The sequence below is a fragment of the Neodiprion virginianus genome, chromosome 4, assembly GCF_021901495.1.
Source record: "Neodiprion virginianus isolate iyNeoVirg1 chromosome 4, iyNeoVirg1.1, whole genome shotgun sequence".
NCBI classification, from domain to species: Eukaryota; Metazoa; Arthropoda; class Insecta; order Hymenoptera; family Diprionidae; genus Neodiprion; species Neodiprion virginianus.
The window spans coordinates 38,326,531-38,347,538 of record NC_060880.1 but is presented as its reverse complement, the minus strand read 5'-3'; the positions used below and the strand labels follow the sequence as shown (position 1 = coordinate 38,347,538).

The 21,008-nt window shown below is 39.7% G+C and overlaps 1 protein-coding gene across 9 annotated transcripts in view; it reads left to right on the top strand.

Annotated features, from left to right (window-relative positions):
- Positions 1-21,008, top strand: part of LOC124302140 (growth factor receptor-bound protein 14-like) — a 304,566-nt gene that overhangs the window by 262,924 nt on the left and 20,634 nt on the right. For 7 of the 9 annotated variants that reach the window (XM_046757964.1, XM_046757963.1, XM_046757962.1 and 4 more), the window contains one exon: positions 2,544-2,663. In XM_046757964.1, coding sequence (XP_046613920.1) covers positions 2,544-2,663 — 120 coding nt within the window. The remainder of the gene's footprint in view (positions 1-2,543; positions 2,664-21,008) is intronic. The other 2 variants (XM_046757960.1, XM_046757959.1) reach the window with 2 other exon arrangements.

Sequence of the window (21,008 nt, the reverse complement as noted above, 5' to 3'; positions counted from 1 at the left end):
GTTACATCGATGTTCTTCGAAAAATGTTACTTTTCCATTTTATTAAATTTTATTCACTTGAAGGAAAAAATCATTCGACTCCGTGCTGTGTAGTCACTTCAATTGATGGAATGATAAACTTGTATTGTGGTTATTTTGTACCAACTGTGTTTGAGTCGAAACTGTACTCTTCTTGATCAACATCAAACAAATAGTCATAATGAAGCCATTTGAAATTGAGACGAAGTCACTTCAAGTCGTGATCAAATCGTTACCTGCTTGTATTAAGTCACGCTGAGGTTGTGTCGAGTCGCTTGAGACCCTGAATAATCAATTCAGAGACACGATAAAGTCACTTTAAGATGTGATCAAGTTATGTCCAAGTCGTTTAAGGCCAGGAAGAATTCATTCGACGTCATGACGTAGTCACTTGAAGTTACGATCAAATCGTCTCAAGTAGTTCGAAGTCATAAAGAAGCAATTTGAAGTAATGACCCGGTGGTAGTATCAAGTCGATTGAAGTCACGAAGAAGTCCTTCGGAACCAAAGGCCACAGTGCAATAACTATCCAACTTTGGCGAAACTTTTGACTTATGCAAGTTTTGCAGTTGTCCCGTATTTCGGAAAACTTTCACCGTGAAATATGGTAGTTTTCAGTTGGCTTATTCTCACGAGTAATAAGGTGTAGCAGCTTGAGGGGGGGGAGGTGAAAGTCATTTTTTATCTTCTTGTTCGAAAGTATCCGAAGGTAGCTTACCAGTGGCGGTTGTATAGAGTGGAGAGAAGAACGACTTCCGCCTCTTCCTCGACGTCATCATCTTCTTCTTCTTCTTCTTCTCTTCTTCCTCCTTCATTACCCACGTTTTCTTGGTCGACGTACAAGAAGCGAGAAGTTTCGGGATATTCGCCCCGCCTTTACCGCGGCTCCGTTTTCTCGCCCGCAGGAAAGCCACGTTCAACCCACGAAAATTCTGTCACTTCTACGGATTAATTACCAGCCAACTTCCAGCCGGTAGAAAGGCCGTTAATTTTCTCGGTCCCTTACGCAGGTACCTCGTAAAATCGGTCTCTCTCAGCCTACTCGGAGATTCCCGGGCGTGCAAAAGGTCAAGGTCAGGGTCCAGGTTTGAGGTCGGGATCAAAGGATGACTCGATGAATTTTCAATATATTTACCCTACGGGAGTGTTCGCGCACCCCTAGAAACGTCCCTGAATATTCACGACCCTACGACGGAAATAGAAAATTCACCAAAATCGCGGTACGGAAGAATTCGCGCGTTCTTTGCCCCTCGTTCGCCGGTCTGAATAGGAAAAGAAAATCCTTTCACCGAAAGCACCAATTCTAGCCTTTCGTCTAGCATCAGTCACCCTGGGGGGGCGCTGCTGAACGTGTTACTGGGTGACAGGCGCTAGATCGGTCGATATTCCAAACTTCCAGGCCACCTTTTCAACCCCTGAAACGAACCCGGAGGTTGGATAAGTTACGGGCGGTGATTGGCAGATAAATAATTCGCTGAACCGGCAAATTTTAACGTTAATACAGACGCGGTAAAAGAAATTTTATTCACAACGGCTAGAATTTTGCTAGCCTAACCAGCGCAGCGGTTTGACTACATCGGAAACTCCACTTGGCTGTGCTTGCTGCGAAACCTTTGCTGTTGGAGTGAAAGATTTTGTGCTTCGACGGCTGAAATTTTTGCTGTGATTTCAAGAAATACGTGGCGTCGGGATGAAAATGTTGAACTTCGCGGTGTCGAATTTTTCAAAGGGCGATAATTTGATTCGCAAAATTTGAAAACGTAAAATCTTGTTATATGGATAAGTCAAAATAAGGGAAAGCTAACGTATTTTAACGTAAATTATCAGAACTTTTGTATTATTTTCATATTACTGCAGTATTTGCTAACGGAAAAAGTCGAAAAACAGAATGGTGAATGTTTTGACAAATCAAAAACCGAAGTGCGGAATCGTCGGGATTTCTATAATTATTCTGACTGTTCTATATTTCGGCTGTATTACGATTTTTCTTATACTTCTCGACTTTTTCTACGTTCCGAAATTCTGTCAATTGTATAGATGCATTTTTTTTGCACATTTGAAAATTCTATATTGTTTACACCATCCTATCATACGACAAGTAGCCAAAAGCGTTACGAATCTATTTTCATCTTTAAATTTTTTTCTCTCCTCCGAATCGTTCCCTAGTTTTCGAATTTGAAAAAAAAAAATTTCATGCCATTAAAAATCCAAGACCTGCATGTACAATTGTCTTACTTTTCTATACTTTTATCCTTTTGTTTTTCGCGTACTTTTCTTTATTCTGTTAATATTCGCCATTTCTTCACGGTTCTCAACATTTTTCGCCTCGTTGATTTATTTTCCTCTTTCTTCCTTCAACAATTTTGTTCTTTATTTTATTCTATTGTTTCTCTCTGCTTCGTTCTACTCGTATTTCCCTTTACAATGTCGTCCGGGCGTACTTTCGCCTGACAATCAGTCTGAATTAAGAAAATATGATTGTGTGTTTTTGAGCGTGTTCGATTGGCGCACCCTCGATCATGTAGTGGTGTGCTGCTTTGTTGCAGTACGGCAAGCAGCTGAGGGAGAATTACAGGGCCTTCAAAAACAAACAATGCGAGCCGACGGTCAGTTCGGGAAATTACAACAGCTACTCGGTGCCAAACGTAAGTCTTTTAATTTACGATTTAAAAAAAAAAAAAATTTCAACCACTAACCCAAAAATCGCAATCTTTTTTCCTATTTCCTCGCTGCTAAAATACGTAGTAAAAAACGAAGGACCCAAAAAGCGCAATATTATTCTTTCCTACTCGATTTATTTCATTGTTCTTTGTTCTCTTCTTCGTTTTATTATTGTTTTTATTTTTTTGTTTTTATTAATTTCTTTTTTCTTTTTTTAAATCTTGCTTTTCTCACTCTCGTTCGAAAAATGAAAGCGAACGATGCGAAAGAATTTCACACACGCGTCACGCTCTTGATACCCTGACTTTTGTACCCTCCCTCTAACGACGCTGATCAACGCCTATACAACATGTATATATATTTATCCCTAGTTAATCCTCGTATCCGGTTGCGAATCACACTCGCAAGTCGCACGACATCGGCTCTCGCAGACATAGATTCAGAGTCTCGGGTATCAAGCACCGATTTTATTGTACGGCGCTGCCTGCGGCGAGGCGACAACCGAGACGATGATGATTAACCTTATGCCGGTGATCGAGCATCGCCTTGGGGAAAAAAATTACTCCTTTATATCAGGCCAAAACCGTCGTCTATGGAATTTATTTTCCGCTTTGCAAATTTCTCAAAAACGGAACGATAATCAGAGGCGAGGTTGAAATTTCGAGTCGTTAAAGTAACGAAAGCGCCAAATTTCCAAAATCAAAGGACCGAAAGTGTGAAAATGAGGAAATTTAAAAAAAACTGAAACATCGAAATTCCGAATGATCGAAGATTTTCGGTTATGCGAATTTCTGGCTGGGTGAAATTTTTGCCACTTTGATCTCTCTTTGTTTTGGATTATCGATATTTTTTGCCTTCGGAATTCCTGGTCATTCTGATTTTCGGTTTTTCGCTGTGTGAGTGTATTTTAATTTTCCGATTTTTACTCCGTCAAAACTTTATTTTTTGGAATTTTGCTGTATCGTAACTTGAATTTTCGATACCTTTCATTTCGGAACTTTGAGCCGTCGGGTTTCCGACCAAGTAATCTGGAATCTTTTCAAATTCGGAACTTCAACCCAGCTCCGAAAAACAACCGTAGAATTGAATGTTGGGAATATTTTTTCTATTTTCGTTAATTTTTTAAATTCCTTTATCGCCGTCCTTGATTTCTATATTTTGAATAATTTCAATTTTTGTTAACGAGTCAAGAATTCTAAACCCACAATCAGTTCCACTGCTGTTATAGGAGATATTTCTCCGTTCAACATCTATGGAATTTGGTGTGAAAATTAGTTGAATCGAGAAATGATGAAATCAAGGTTTGAAAGGTGAAACTGGAGTTGAATATATCATCAGGCTTTTATTACAAGTATCTGCACTCATTATAAAAAAAAAAAAAAAAAATAATTCAAATTTTCAAATTAAAGTAAATTAACTTTACTTGTTGGCAATTTTTAAAAGGTCACACTCGTATTGCTTGGCTCATTTAAATAATGCCAGATCCGCTTCGTTTGTCTAATTTCGGTGAATTTTTGTTCATCTTTCCTCGTGAATAGATATTATCCAAACAATTGCCTCAAGTGAATTCATGGATATCTATGTTTTAATTAAAAATCCAGGATGACTAATTTCAGTTTCGCTCGTCGAATCTTGATTGTATCTATCTAAAAAAAAAAAACGTTTGTATTTACCTTAACTTTTTAACCTAAAATCAACGTTGAAACCGACGAAAGATATTTTAAAAAATTTTATCAATCGTTCAAACGTCTTCTGAATTGGGTTGTAAAAATTGGGTTTTCCAATTTCTAGATCGGATCGAGCGATCTTTTTACCGTTATTGTACCGTCGTACTTCTTCTCGTCGTAAAGTATCGTGCCGACTGATTGGCAAAAAAAAAAATAAAAAATAAAAAAAGAAAGGCCAATTTCCATACGGATATATCGAACGACTTTGGAAAAGCCCGAGGGACGCGGGGTGTTCGCCTTTTAACACGAGGAAGACCCGCATGTCCGATAATCTCCGGGGATTTCTTCTCCCAGTCTCACGGCTGCTCCGTTCTAACTAACCCTGCGCAGATTTACTATAATACTCAGTCAGATGGCTCGAAAGCCGTGCCACTTTGATGTGGCGCGTCATTTTCATTGTCAATTTTCGCTTCTCCGATTAATTAGAGAAAAGAAAGAAGTAAATAAAAATGAAATAATACAAAGATCCAACCGCCAAAGTAAAGTGTAAAAGCTTGATCTTGTCCTCGTGTGGTTCGGGCGTGTTATAATTTTAAATTTTCAAAACTGAACACAACACGCCGAAGATTGACCGACGATACGTCTAGTACGATATTATTTTTACTTTCTATTTTATCATTCTCTCACTCAGTCATTCCTCGGTATATTATCGTTGTATACATATTTTTTTTTTTGCTTCTCGTCATTTATTTATTTTATTTTATTATTTATTATATTTATTATATTTATAGATAATACATAATCGTCGACGATCGGGTGTTTGCCAATGTGTCATCGTGTCTTAGGTCACGTGGCGTGTTCGCAAGCCGGTATAAAATCTTGATACGTGCTCACTGTGCTCAGCTGTTATCGATACCCGCATGCGATCAGAACTCCTCGATCGTTCCGGATAGATCGCCTCTTGAAAACAGATATGCAATATTGATCATCCTCCTCGGCATTTAACGTTATCAACCGTAACGAGGCATGCACCTGTGTATATATATATATATATATATATATATATATATATATATATATATATATATATATATATATATATATATATATATATATATATATATATATATATATATATATATATATATATATATATATATATATATATATATATATATATATATGGGGTATTCCATGATATCTCGATCAAGATTCTACGTTGATGTCCCAGATCGGCTTTACAATTTTTTGTACGAAACTACACGGCGAAAAACGCGATCGCGATTTTTTTCCGCATTCTTTCGACCCAGCGTATCTGATATATAATTTCAAAACTTGAAAAAAAAAAAGTAAATAAGTAAACCACGTTCTAAGATCTGACAAAAAACAGAAAAATATTATAAAAAATGAACAAAATTTTTGTTACCTTCGAGAAGATAGAGATTTTGAAACTTCAAACGATAAATGTGAAAAATGAAAGAAAAAAAATTTCGTTATTATTGGATTGCATTTTTGACATAAAAATTAATGTGAAAGCTTATTATAGTGTCTCTCTGAATAGATACTTTTTGGCCCGTATTACAATGAGCTTTTATGTTCATTCTAGTGTGAAAAATTATATAAATTTTTTTTTGTAAATCATCTTTGTTGCTTACCTCTAGAAGTTATGAAATCTCCATATTTTAATAGTTGTCAAAATTTATTTACATTTTATATGATTTTTTTGAATTTTTTCATATCTTAGAAATTGACGGATTCTTTTCCAGTTTTTAAACCACACTTCAGATACGCTGGTTTAAAAATATTCTGGAAAAACTGCGATTGCGTTTTTTGTCACGTACTTTCATACGAAAATTTGTAAAGCCAATCTGAGACATCGATGTAGAATCTTGATCGACATGTCATGGAATGCCCCATATATGTATGTATATATCATCGCGTCATTGAATTCGTGGAAATTCGTGCTTGTCAACACGTGATGCAGTGTGAAAATCAACCTTATTACACTATCGTCATTTTATATCGAACGATTCGAATTCAAGATCTCTTCATTGGTTCTGATAAAAATTATATCCGAGATAACGTTACGTTAAATCAGAACGTTTGTATTCTTATCGAATGCTTTTCTCTCTCCCTCTTCCGCACAGTTTGCTGTGGGTACTTTAATTTTTTTTTTTTTTTTTTCTTCTCTCGTCTTTAAAAATTGTTCTTCCACTATTCAGTTAAACAAGACTTTGAAAAGATCGCTTTTACGTTATACCCGTATAAGTTGAACGAACCAACAACGAATTATCGCAAGAATTGCGATAGCCAAAATATAGTATCCGGAGTAACTGTGGTATCCAAAAATAATGTATATTGTATAAGCAGGTGGTACACACCCAACTCGTGTAAAACATTTCCCTTATATATATGTATACCGGCAACAAAATGAATTCTTTTATTCTTCTATACATATAAATCCAGAATCATACACTCATTTGTCGTTAATTGGTGAAGTAAAATGAAGAAAAAAAAAAAAAAAAAAACTGAAAAAAAAGAAACGTACCTATATAAAACAAAAAATGTCGGAAAAAAACTCACGCGATTCTAAGGAGGGAATTTTGGATACACCGTCGACACTTTTTTTTCAACAACTGGGAATATTTCACGGTTTTTAATAATAATGATAACAACAACAACAACAACAACAACAATAATAATAATAATAATAATAATGATAACAATTAAAACCCCTCGCGAGGATCGCGACGCGTCTTGAAACTCGTGCGTATCCAGGTACATATTATGTAATATATTTATATACTTATGCGTATGGGTATGCATATGTATATATATAAATATATGTATATATTTATAATTATATATATATATATATATACGTCGGGGCGTCAGGGCGTCTGTGTCTCTCTCTCCTGAGTCCGTGAGAGACGCTTGAAGAGGAGGTCGCCAAGGGTGGGGGTGGGAGATTATACCTATAACATAGTTTGGCTTACAAGTTGCGTTATATGTGTGTGTGTGTGTATCTAGGCGGATGGTGGTTATCTACATGTATACACGTTATACACACACGGTATGTATACCCTAGCGCATATACGTATATACGTACATACGTACACCTGCAGCTGAGTAAAAAAGTGTGCCCCGGCTGTTGCTACGCCAGGCCAGAACTATCGACCCACCAGTCTACCGGCTCCCCTCTGAAAATGCCTCTGTAATCACACACGCGCGTCTTTGTGCAATCCCTCCGACCCGTTTTAACGTCTACATACATACACGTTCTCTTCGTTTGTCGCCTGAACTATATATATGTACATATATACGCGCAGTCGAGTTTATATATTAAACTTGGGTACATTAGTATACACGGATTTTCATCTTGTTATACTTATGTATGTTTATATATATGTATATATATATATACTGGAGCTGAGGAAGATGGGCGCGGATAAACCGGCGCGTTTCAACCGAAAATTTTCCGCCGCGTTATATTAATTATCGTCTTTAATTGCATGTATCCATATTATGAATTTGCCTGCCTCTATGTGTGTGTTTGTGTACGGAGTGATTAGTCGTAACGGTCGTATGGTTTAACGCGCATGCGCTAGAGTTCTAGAGGAAAAGCAGTGTTGTTTTGTCAGGTTGACCAACCGTTGGAAGTTCACGTGACAACTCGCCGCGATGTGTGTATACGTAACCTCAACTGTTTTCAACTGACGAAAATTTTCTCAGGTTATGTACTACATACATCGCGGCAATCTGACGTAAGAACTCACGACGGTTGGTTAACCTGACAAAAACAAATGCTTTTGCTCTACACTGAGAAGAATTTCATTTGTTACAGTAACTAGAAGAAGTTGAGTAAAACTTGAAACGCGTAAACATTTTGCGCTATCGTCGATCCTTTTTTGGTTATTGCAACGCATAATCAGTTTCTGAGATTTACTCTGCTTTTTTAGTTAAACAAGGCTTTAACGTCGATTTATCGTCGCACAAGCGTTAAATTTTCGCAACAGTTGCAAGAAAATATAGCAACAGTGATCGTAACGAGAAAGGATAGTAACGGATACCAGACTTTCCGGTAACGGCTAGAAAACTGATTTTCATTTTGTACCTAGAACTATATTTTTCGATCGTGGTAAAAAGTGAAAATAGTCAAGGACTGAGCTGTAACCGGAACTAAAAATTCATGTCACAATCAGTGTATAATTTCAACGCATGCGCGTTAAACCTTTCGACCGTTAGCTAATCACTATGTTTTTACATGAGTGCGTGCGTGTGTTTCGAGTTTGGAACGATTGAAAAGGGCTGATCAATCGGTGCGGCGATTCATTTTTCCCACGGGATATTATGATGATATTATTACGTGTACCTACTCCAGTCGAGTGAGGACTCGATACGTAAATAAATAAGTGAAAAAACAGGAAAAGGATGAAAAGGATGAGGTCGGTCGAATCAAGTGCATGCAATTCAATATCGATTCGAATCGGAATTTAGATTTGCCGAAATATTCCGGAATGGAAGGTGAATAATTGAAAATTCACAAAATTAAACATTCTCGATGATCAAGGGGAAACGATCGGAGTCCGTTGGTGATTTTCGAACCGTGTGTCGCGTCAGCCGAATACTCAATTTATATTCTACTCTTTTTTTTTTCTTCTTCTTCTCTTTTCTTCTCTTTTTCGACAAGTTATACAGCCGCTCGGTGTAATAATTACCCACAGTTTTCATTCTAATTGATTGAAATTTATTTCGAACCTTATATATATTGGAGTTTGACCCCGTGCAAGTCGGAATATTCAATTTGTAAATAATCAAAATTCACTGGTTCGACGAAAGTCAAACGGCGTTCAAGTACACTCGAGAAAGAACAAAAAGAAAAAAAAAAAAAAATCCTACTCCTTTTATCTAAATAATTGATCGATTCCCTTTCTTTCGGTATAACGTATCTAATTAACAATATATATTAAAAATTTTACAAATAAACGGCAGTACATAAGCAGTAGACAAATTTATTAAGTGTCTATTCGCTATTTTTTTTTCTTTGGCTGCGTTTTCTTTTTTTTTTTTTTTTTTTTTTCTATCTCTATTCCGTGTCACACACACCAAGCGACGAAAGAAAACTCACATCTCCGAGCGAGGCTTGTAATTTTTTACGAAGCGAGATCGGATCGAGATATTAATAATAAAAATGGGAAATAAGTTCGGCTCCGATGTGAAGTGGATTTTCACATTTTCAATGTCTGACGATATGAACGCTACGAGTGGAAGTTTCACCGTATAAAAGTAGCGACAGGCTCTGGCTGAATCAAGAAGAGGCTTAACTGCCTCTCATCCTACTCGATCAAAGAACATTTTAAGCTCGACTGGGCTCCTTTCGGTGGATTTCATCGGCCCTCCTTGACCCTTGACCAAATCCCTACACCTGCCTGCCCGGTTCGCCTACATTCCCGTCTACCATAAAACTCTCTTGGGAGTGAGGGGGGGATGATGATGCGGTGAGAACTTCTGCAGGCATCTGAAGAAGAGAAGAGAAAAGAAAGGAAAAAAATTGAATACAAAGATACAAAATTTACCGATGAATATTTTTCTCTTCTTCTTTAGTTTGTTAAATGTGAAAAACAAGAAAAAAGAAATAGAGAAAATACAATATACGTCAAGTATTTATACATGTGATATATATGTGTGTGTGTGTGTGTGTGTGTGTGTGTGTGTGTGTGTGTGTGTGTGTGTGTGTGTGTGTGTGTGTGTGTGTGTGTGTGTGTGTGTGTGTGTGTGTGTGTGTGTGTGTGTGTGTGTGTGTGTGTGTGTGTGTGTGTGTGTGTGTGTGTGTGTGTGTGTGTGTGTGTGTGTGTGTGTGTGTGTGTGTGTGTGTGTGTGTGTGTGTGTGTGTGATATAATTCGATCACGATGCAACTAAATCCCGAGCGGAGCTTTGGAGGTCAAAAAATACAGCAAATAACAAGAGTATGATGAGAAAAAAAAAAAAAAAAAATGAATGAGGAAAACTCGACGCTGAGACAATCGATTCATTCCGGCGTCCTGTTTGGTATTTGTATAAAAAATAAGAAAGGAATAAGGAAGGAAGAAGAAAAAAGAAACTGAGGAGAATAAGAAGAAGAGATGCGAAGACGATGATTATAGACGGAAAATTTTCCGGCGCAATTAACGATGCAAGATGCCGGCCGGATGGAGTCCTCCTGATGGTGCTATACATGTAGTTCAGTTCTTTGGTATACATATAAGTGTGTGTATACGTGTATATATACACGTATATATATATATGTATGTGTGCACGTGTGATACCGTATCACGGTGCACCAACACGCGAGATGCATTAACACCGACGTGCCGTGAGGAAACTGCATAATACCAGAACGGAGGATTGGTGACTCGGTGCAAGGTATAAAATTACACTCCTCGGCTCAACTCTGTTCTACTGATGTACGTAGGTGCAGTGCAGCGTTACACATGCACGTTTACTCACTCATCAAAGTCGAATGCAAGGTGACTTTCAGGATTATTCTGCTGCCTACACGTGCAGCTGCAGCCGGTAGACATTTAAGCCACGAGAGAGAGAGAAAAGCGATCGTGCCGCTTAAGTTTTACGTCTCTTCTTTCCATATGTTATTTATTGTACGCGTCGTTTGCGTGATTTAAAAAATTCGATGCGGGGTTCGAATGATTTCAGACGCCAATTTATTCTTAGTTCAAAATCAACGTCTCGACGCTGCTTCACGATTTATCTTTTCCCACTTTTTTTTTTATCGTCTTCCTTAATTTTATTTATACCCTTTATCTACGAGCGATGTATGCGCCCGTACTCTTCGATTATGATCTTATTGACGGTGAAATAGAAACGAAAGCCGAGAAAAGGGAATCAGGAATTGCGGGGAAAAAAAATACGACGGAATGCGTTGCAATTGAACGAGGAAAAAAATCTCATTTCCTTATTCGATATAATCAATACTCTGAAAACGTCCGAGTTAGATTTTTTCATACGGAACAATTAAGGTATAGTATGTATATTTACTGCTGAATCATAAATTTGTCGTATGTGAATTGTAAAAATTGTGAATTAGAACACCGAATTCCTTTTTGTTCAACCAATAGACGAGCTTGAAGAAAAAAAATCCGCCTCAGACGAATCGTAGAGGATTGACTCACCAATAAAATAAAAGCAGTTTTCTTTACCAAAATCGGACAATTTTTCGATGGAAAAATAGTAAAATAGATGAAATTTCTGTACCCACGCTTTGTTAATGTAAAACAACGTGGTTTTCACACGATTGTAAATTTATTTATTTATTTATTTATCAACTTAAACGCGGTCAAGGCTCACTTACAGGTAGTACAGGAATATCCATCGAACAGGCTTGGTAGTTATAGAAATTGAAAATTAAAACCTAAACCTAAACCTAACCATAGACAAAAGGCAAGAAGGGGGTCAGAGGTGACCACCAGAAGAATTAAAGGCCATAGAAACTAATGAAGTGAACCAGACGGTTAGACGACAATTAAATCAATTTAAAAAATAATTTCCTCCGTATAAATGACGATTGGAATTCTAAAGCCTGTATCAGCTCCAGCCGCGTTTTTTGAAAACCTCATTTACGTGATGATTCCGTTCCGTTAAATATCCGAGCATCGTGAAATTCGTATTTAACTACTCTCCGCGAGACCCTAAAACACCGAGTCTCCCGAATGCGCCAGCGTTGCTGTCCGGCAATGAATCAATGCAGCTAAGCGATAGGAGCGCTGCAAGCTCCCGTGCATCGGTATAACGACGCGCCATCTACAACCAAAAGCTGTTGCGTCGCCCCCATCGCGTGACGCCAGCCGCACCAGCCACCATCCAACCCGATCCGCCAGCCGCTGGCACTTTTACGTATACGAATGCACGCAGCACGATGTGACATACCAGATGCACCAGATGCACGTAGCGACGTGGGAGTAGAGGTGGTGGGGTCGACTAGGCTAGGTCGGCGGTCGGGGGAGGGGGGGGGGGGAGACCCAGCAGTCCAGACGACGGCGCAACGCGATAGTAGGGAAACACCGTTGCTAGTCAGCCAACCGGTTCCCCACCACTGCAGGCGGCATGCGCTTTAGTGCCAAGGCTGACGCAACCCAACGCAACGCATCGCGTCGCATCGCATCGCGGAGGGCGGAGAAGGGGCAGGTGTGGTGGCTGGGGGGGGGAGGTGGTTAAGAGTGACGCTAGGCGGCCAGCCTCGCTTCCTTCTAGTCTTTTCGCTTCCTCCCCTCCCCCATAACCTCTCCCAACTCGCTGCGCGCATGCGTTGGGTTAACCTTGACATTGAACGAGTCTTTCCCTTCACCCCTTTCCTCGTCCCGTCCTCCCCGCCCCTCCCCCCCGTCCTCGATGCACGCTCAGCCCGTCCCGCGACGTCATACCGTTGGCTACTTTCCGTTTCTTTTCTTTTTCCTTCGTATTTATTTTTATTCTTTTATTTTATTGTATTTTTTTAAATTTATTTATTAATGTTTTTTTTTTTCTCGCTTTACGCCCGTTTCGATCCTCCTCTCGCGGTAACATCTTTTTATTTGGACGGGTTTATCTCTCGCGTTCGTTGGTTTTTTTTTTTTTTTTTCCTTCTTCGTCCCTGCTTGTTTCAACGCGGTAGAACTTTTTTTTTGTTTTTCTCGTTTTTTTCCCGTCGATAATTTCGTCTGCACCGGATACTTTTTTGTTGTGCCGTGTTCGCGGCCTTTTTATTTGTTTCCTTTGTTTTTTTCTCCATCTCTCTCTCTCTCTCATTTTACACTCGTTTCTACTCAGGCTGCGGTTGCTGCAGCTGATTTAATCACCGAGAAACCTGCTTTTGCGGTGTTACGCACGGTTTTTGGCAATTTATTTTTTCCGCTGTCTTCTTCTCCCCCTCCCCCCCCCCCCCCTTTTTTCCAGTCAAGCCTCCGTTTCGTCGCAACGATCGTCAGAGTAAAAAAAAAATCTTTATCCTAGTTTTATAGTGCAAGTAATAATGGTATAGCGACAGTCGGTCTTCCAGTTACGAATTCAGCGATACTTCCCGCGGTCTTGACATTCCGTTTTTTTTTTTTTCCGTTTCTTTCAAGTGTTTTTTTTTTTCTCTCCCTTGAGTTCAATTATCATGCAACGAATTATGTAATCCTACGTTAAGGTCGCTCGGTGCCAGTCATCCCTAGCATCGGTTCTATCGCTCATCAAGTCTAGACGCTGTAATGAGTGAAGCGTTATGATCGGCTGTCGCCTTCCTTCTCAAGGCTTGTGTGTCCACTACCGCAGTGCTCTCAACGAGTTATGACCGCGAATCAACGCGTCACGGCCTCGTGCAACCATCGTTGACCTTAACCAGAGTACCGCGTTTTACTGGAGATTTAAATTTTTATTTTTTTTTTATAACCACCAGTGTTCTAAGAGCGGCATTGTAAGATTTGCGCACCTTCCTACGCAAAATGCATCATCATCCATTCGTGGCATGCACGAAGATTCGTGCCATGCGTATATCCAGCGTCTTCGCAGCTTCTGCCATGTATCGAATCGTCCATGCATCGCTGACTTCCAAGTCCAAGGTCACCAACACTCTGGTATCCACGTGTCGCTTGTTGCTTGCTACTGGTCACATTGTACATACATGATTATAATCACATATGTACATTATCTCGTACATTCCTTCCGTGAAACTTAGACACACACACACGCGTGCATTAGCTTATGCTTTACAAGAGTGCAAACAGCCCGGCCCGTAAACGTTGCGCAATCGGTTGAAATGCGGGCTTCTCCACGTGAATTTTTTCTCCGTATACTTTCGGGATTAATTATCTTCAACTTATCTTTTTCACGTCGTCTTCTTATGCCTGCCAAAATTGCAAATGCCTCAGGTAAAGATGAAACTACTCTCAGTTACGAAGCTACGAAGCTGAAACTGGCGGCCAAACGTGTTAAGCTTTTTGGAAATAGAGAAACGCTGTTCAATCTTATACTTATAATTCTATTGACGTATTGGGGGTTCGAGGTATCTCACAAACTTAACATTTTGGGACTTCACTATCTTATTCAAACGTTTGGCTGCTGACTCTGGCTACTAGCTTCAGCCTTGTCTCTAAGTACGCAAATCGAACGCGGAGCAGATTATGTTCCATGTAACCACCAACGATGGACATAGAAAATGGTAACAACCGCGAATTGTTGAATACAGTCCCCAGTTTTTGGAAATCGATATTTAATTGTAGCACGTGCCCACTCGCTGCCCAAACGAGCCTGGAGCCGTCGATTCGTTGCTGGGCAGACCTCGAAAGCCTCCGTTCAAAAGCTATCAGGGGGCACGGAATTTGATACTTGCCTGTATCTCGGTATACAATGGCTGCTGGCTCACTTCCCTGCATGATATATATACCAGAGCTTTGTTGGTTGGTAGGTACAAACGTACTTCCTGTGTACGCTTGATGCGGTGACCGACCGACTTTTGTTCTGATGCAGCGGTTCTGTTGGCTGAAAAACGGATGGGAGAAAAAAAAATAACCTCTGTGTGCGCCCAGAACTAACCTGCGAGCAAAATTACGTAACTCAATTCCGTTTCCTGTGCTATGCGCACACAGCGTGCGCTACGCTCATTAACGCGATCATGCAGCGAATTTGGAAGTGAACTTATCTCGCCAGTTTCGCCGTATTCATTGCTGTTTTTTTTTTCTCCCCTCTCTTTTCTCGCCAGGTCGTAACGGTTTCTCGATCGATGGTATAACGAAATTGATCGATTTTTATCTTTGCGAATTATATTCAGTTTCGTTATTTTCCATGAACGAAACATGTACAAATCAGTTAACTTTTCTTTAGTCAGAGAAATTAATCTTTCACCGCTTTTTATCGTAAAACAAAATTTTCCGAGCAATTTTCGAAGTCTGATAAACCGATTTCGATGGTCTTTCATCGAGCAGATTATCGCCGAAGTCGAGACGAATCCAACGAGCCTTGACCGGTCGATTTTCGTCCAGCCAGTCCCAAGATATCTTGATTTGAAACTCGACGGTACCGCGAGATGCGCGATTAGCGCGCGACCGCGTTGCTCAAGCCTCACGCGACTCGCGCTAACGTTGAACTTCAAACTTCAATATCTCGGGACTGAGTGGTCCAAAATCGCTTTTCTAGGGCTCGTTGGAATCGTCTCAACGTTAGCGGCAACTTGGCGGACACAACGAAAGGATTTGATCAAAAGTAACGTCAGGCCAGAGTGATCTCGATTTCCGTCTCCGTCGAACAGCCTCCTTCCAATATGCGAAACGGAGCTACGCGTAAGAACACACGCAGGTGGGTGAAACTATTAGTACACCGGAAGTGAGATTTTTTGGCGCGCCTAACGAACCGACATGGCATAACGAAACCGTACGATACTTGGACGTCAAACTGTCATCGTCATTGACACGCGATTAATTATTCTCGGTAAAAGATATATATGAAACGAGGCAGAGCCTACGGCACTGTAACGCGTATATACGTGCTCATAGATACGTATCCAGACGCAAAAAATACGCATCGCCACGTGTCGTTTCTTATACGTATATATCCTAACGATCTTTCACTCGCGTGTAATATATAATACACGCACGCCTCTTTACAGGTGCCTAATATTTCCCTGTGGACAAACCAGCCCACAGGGCAACTATATGCGATATATTATAATTTTGCGCTCAACGTCCAGAGTCGCGTACACATATATATATTCATATATATATATATATATACATATGAAGAACGAGAAAGACGTTCGCTGTCCGACAGCCGGTTAATTATTTCGATTTTATACAGATACATAGTTAGCGGAGAATGGCGATTTAATTCGTACACGATCGTTTGAAAATTGAATAATAATAATAATAATAATAACAATAATAATACCAATATTAATAATAACAATAACAGCAGCAAAATATTTCCATCGCCCGTGGTAACAAATTCATCATACGTTACGTGACGTGGTTCATTGACTTGGATGATCGACAAGGCGAAAAGAAAGCTGCGGCGGGATAAGAATGGACGAAAACGTGGTGGAAACAAGAAAGAAGAAAGGAGAAAACAAAAAAAAAAAAGATTAAGAAAAGGAAGAATCAAAACTGAACGTATCAAGAGGTCGTTACGGTGATAAATTGGCGTCGTATCGAGTGCATGACCGCGTACTTTGACGACTAATGGTGAGGACTTTTTTCACTCACGCATCTGAGATATTACCTGATTTTTATTTACTTTATTTCTTTTCCTTTTCTTCTTTTCACCTCCTTGCTCATTTTGTCGGAAGGTATTGGTCGCCGTCCCCGGGGATATAAACCGGGTCCAAAGTTTCGAGATTTAAATCATACGGACCTCCTAGCGCCAGCCCATAAATATCGGCGATGCAAGCACAAGCTCGCAGGTTGGCTAACCTCCAGGTTCGTTTAGCCTTCGCTTATATACCAATCTTTGCTGGCTTACCGCGATTCCTTTCGGACTCGGCGTCCTACGAAACTTGGTCGAAAGAAAAGGAGAAAAAGAAAGAAAAACAAAAGAGAGAGAGAGAAAAAGAAAACGGAAGAAGGAAAAGATAAAGAGCTGAACGAGGAAATCTGGTTGAAAATTTGAAATTGAAACGATTATGCTCACCCGCCGAAAAAAGCTTTCAAAATCCTGCTGCACCGATGCGTTTGACACCCGGAATCGTCGCTAAATTTAAGCTCCGACAAGTTTTTTCATCCAACGAGGAACGAAAATCGAGGAAATAGTTCGTAAGGAGGTTGATATTCTTGGCCGAGGAAACGCGTTTCTTCGCAAACTCGCGGCGTCAATTTATTAGATGGAAAAGCGAATAAATTTTCTATCACGAAGGCAGTCGACACACAGCGTGTGTAAATCTGTCCGGCGAAAATATTTCCGACGGCTGTTACAATTTCAACGGGAATCTTTCAGTCGGACGGATGCAGCGGCGTGTTGGTGATATCCCGTATGCAGTTTACGTTGCACGCAGATATTGTTGGATTTTTGCCATGCCCGTGATAAAAACCACGCGGCGCAGTCCGCGGTGAGTAAATAAAAAGGATTCATTTACGACTGCAACGACAGTAAAACAATCCGCCGATTTACGCCCTCATAACTTTATCGGACGCAGGTGCATCCGCTGTAATATCAAACCATCCGAAATACTTCTACGGTAATTATTTGTGGAGGTTGGAATTATGCGATTACGCATTCCTCGCATCTGTAAAGTCCGAAAGTTCTTCATTGAAAGCTCACGGAATTATAATATTAATTCCAACCCGAAATAGTACGAATACCTGCTAGCTGTTTCGAATTTTTACGATCCATGGCAGAAGAAAAGTTTTCAACATTAGGAAAGGAAAAAATTCCATCAGTACGGGCAGTAAATCGAGTGACTTGAAAAAGTCCGATCAAAAAAGTCAGGGTGACTATTTTTAACCCATGGTAATATAAAGTGTGTCGACAGAAAAATTTCAGCTTTCTCTACGATTAAAGCCAATGCGCGCGCAATAATTGGGAAGATTTTTAAATCGCTTTACTTTATAAGTTTATATTTGAATTGTGAGTACATAAGACAATTGGTGAAAAATTCATAAGTATTCGGTCAACGATCGAAGACCTTTGAACTTCACCGAAGACTCCCTTTTAATCTTTCCGAAATTTACCTCGGACTTTGTCTCGAAATCACAGCGATTTTATATCTGCGCGACAGCGTCTGAATATCCAAACTTTGAGCTTTGGATTATCCAAAAATTTTACTCACCGTAAATAAAAATACTCTTTGTAAAAAAAAGAAGAAAAAAAAACCTCGGAAATCATTTGCGTGACAGTCAAGTTCACGAACAAAACTCCGTTTCGATTTAAGAAAACGAACAGCTTCGCCGTATTAACATTTCGAATACGTCGTATTTCAAAAACAAACTCGTTTTTCATCTGTTTTTTACAAAATCAATCAGTTTCCAAGATATTCCAACGCTACGTACGTCAAGAATGGAACATTGGTTGCAAGTTCGAAACGCGTGTTAGACAAAAAAAAAGAAAAACAATCGTTTCAGAGTAAGTCAGGATTACTGACAATGAGACCGTGTTTTCTACGGGCGATCAAATGACGTCACCACGCTTCCTGTTCTGGGTCAGGTTTGGGACTGGAACAAGTCGCGTCACGGCCAAGGACTCCGAAATGATTATGTAACGCAAAATCTGTCTACGTATGCGTCGTTATACATATCCATATACCGGGACGATCTCTTGAAACTTGAAAATCAACCGCGCATGCGCGAGTCTTATCGGCTGGCCATCCCGAGTTTCAGCTGTCAAACTCTTTCTGCCGGCGATGCGGTTGATACGAATTTTCGAGGTTAGAATCTCGAATAATCGAGGCAGCGACTCGGAAAGGTTTCGGAAGCATTTGTTGTCGGGTCGGAAAGTCGATTCTTCAAAGAACGCTCGGAATTCAACGCTTACGCTCTTTGAAAATTAAAACGTAGACATTTTGCGTAGGTTGGCACGCCTGCGTCGCGGACAAAAATATCGCTGCGTGAAGATTTCGCCGACCAATGAGATTTAATTATTCGGCGCATGCGCGGTTGATTTTCAAGTTTCGAGAGATTTTCCGGGTATACATATATTTTTTTTTTCAGTAATAACAATAACAACAATAATGGGCGACCGTAGACATAAATTTGGCGAATTTTGGCGCAGCGCTCAAACTGATTGGCACGTAGCATCGGGGGGGGTGGCTATTTTATCGCCCCTAAAAACCGGGATGCCGATGCTTGAGGCGTTGTGCGCAGGGCTTCGAGGATAATAAATATACGGATTATATAAAACTCGGCTCTGTTAGAATTGGCGGAACGGTTTTTCCGCGTACGGCGCAGGATGTTTCAGGGATAATCGACGCGCTTACGGCCGCTCGTAAAACTGTAAAAACTAAAAACCTCAGGCTTAAAAACGCCTGCACGCATAATTTAATAGAGAGGCTCGACCGCGGCTCTTCGAGGACTCGTTATGTTATATAATAACGATTATCTGCATTCGGTTGAAAAATACAGGAGAGTATATATAATACAACCTGCATGTATGAATACACGGTGTAACGTGTCACGTATCACGTATAACGTATAACGTATAACGTATTAATGTATAATAAACTCGACGCACCGTTTGTTTGGGAAAAAAGATGCGGTGTATTTTAGGAAGTTGAATTATTTCTGTCTTCCTCCTGCATATCGTCGTAACGTTATAAATATGTAAATGCCTGTTCCTTGGCTCTCGAGAGTCGAATCTTTAATTTTTAAACACGCGTCGATACGATTTTCACCGAAATATGTAATGCATTCAGAGTCGTTATTTTCAAGGTCTTATGCTACTGTTCGTGCGAGACGGTGCGTTTCAGGTCTGGTTTTTCAAGTGGTGGGAAAAATCAGGTGAAGCGGAGCTGTGCGAAAGAAATAAAGAATAGAAAGAAAAAAGAAAAAAAGAGGAAGGAAGTATTTCGAAGCGAATTATACAAAGTCCTCGAAATTATCTCACCGTAATAAAAATATAATAACATTGTCTCCTTTTCAATAACTAATAGGGGAAAAAGTTGGATCGTTTTTCATTACCGATCTATTTTAAAAATACTAAACCAGAACATCGACGATCAATGGCCACGACTATGTCGTAATAATATACAATAAATAGTGTCGATTTTTTGACAATTAAAATTCTTGTATAATTTTAGCGCAAGTGCAGGCGACTTTACAGTGTGTTTAAAGGATAATGATAAGCTTTCGCGTTGAACGTATCTTCACTTGCGCCGTGTGTTTAAATTAATTACACACGTAAACACGCATTGGCGTCGGCTCTCGTCATCCTCCTCCTTCTCTTCTTCTTCTTCTTCTTCTTCTTCTTCTTCCTTCTACTCTGCCAACTGGTTCAAGATTTATTGGACCGCAAGGGTTTGGCGATGATCGAACTCTCTTTCTCTCTCTCTCGCTCTCTCTCGCTCTGTCTCTCACTCGCTCGCCTTTCCTCTCATCTCCTACTTATTATCTTCCGGAAGAATTACAAGAACCAATGCACGTGAAATAGAGGGTGAAAGGACGATGGATAGAGAATTGGAGAAGCCTTATCAGGCTGATCGAATTCGTCTTGAGGATATAGATTCGGTTTCGAAATCCTACTTTACTATCTCTACGTTCTTTCTTTCTATTTCCTTTATTTCTCAACGTTACATTACCAGTTGGAATTGTTTTTTTGTTTTTTTTTTTTTTTCCCCTCTCAAGCATCGTTTCAGACTTCTAAACTTTGACGCGACCGTGGAAATTAATTATTACACTTTGTCCGTTACGCGTGGCGACTTTGTAATTTACAAAATAACGTATCATTCCCATTTTCTCAAATTATGTGCACATTTTATCCACCACGTAATTCAAGGTAAAAACCGTTTTTGTTTCGCGTGACTGTTTTTTATTTTTTTGTATTTTTCGTTGAATTTTATTTTCAACGTGGTAAAATTTTGCTCGCCTCTTGCGTTTGAAATATTTCTTATACGTATGTAACACGGAGTAATCAACAACGACGAAGTATACGTTTTTCTATCAAATTAGTTGAACGAAATGTAGTAAGAGAGAGAGAGGGAGAGAGAGAGAAAGAAAAAAAAAAGGAAATGTTTC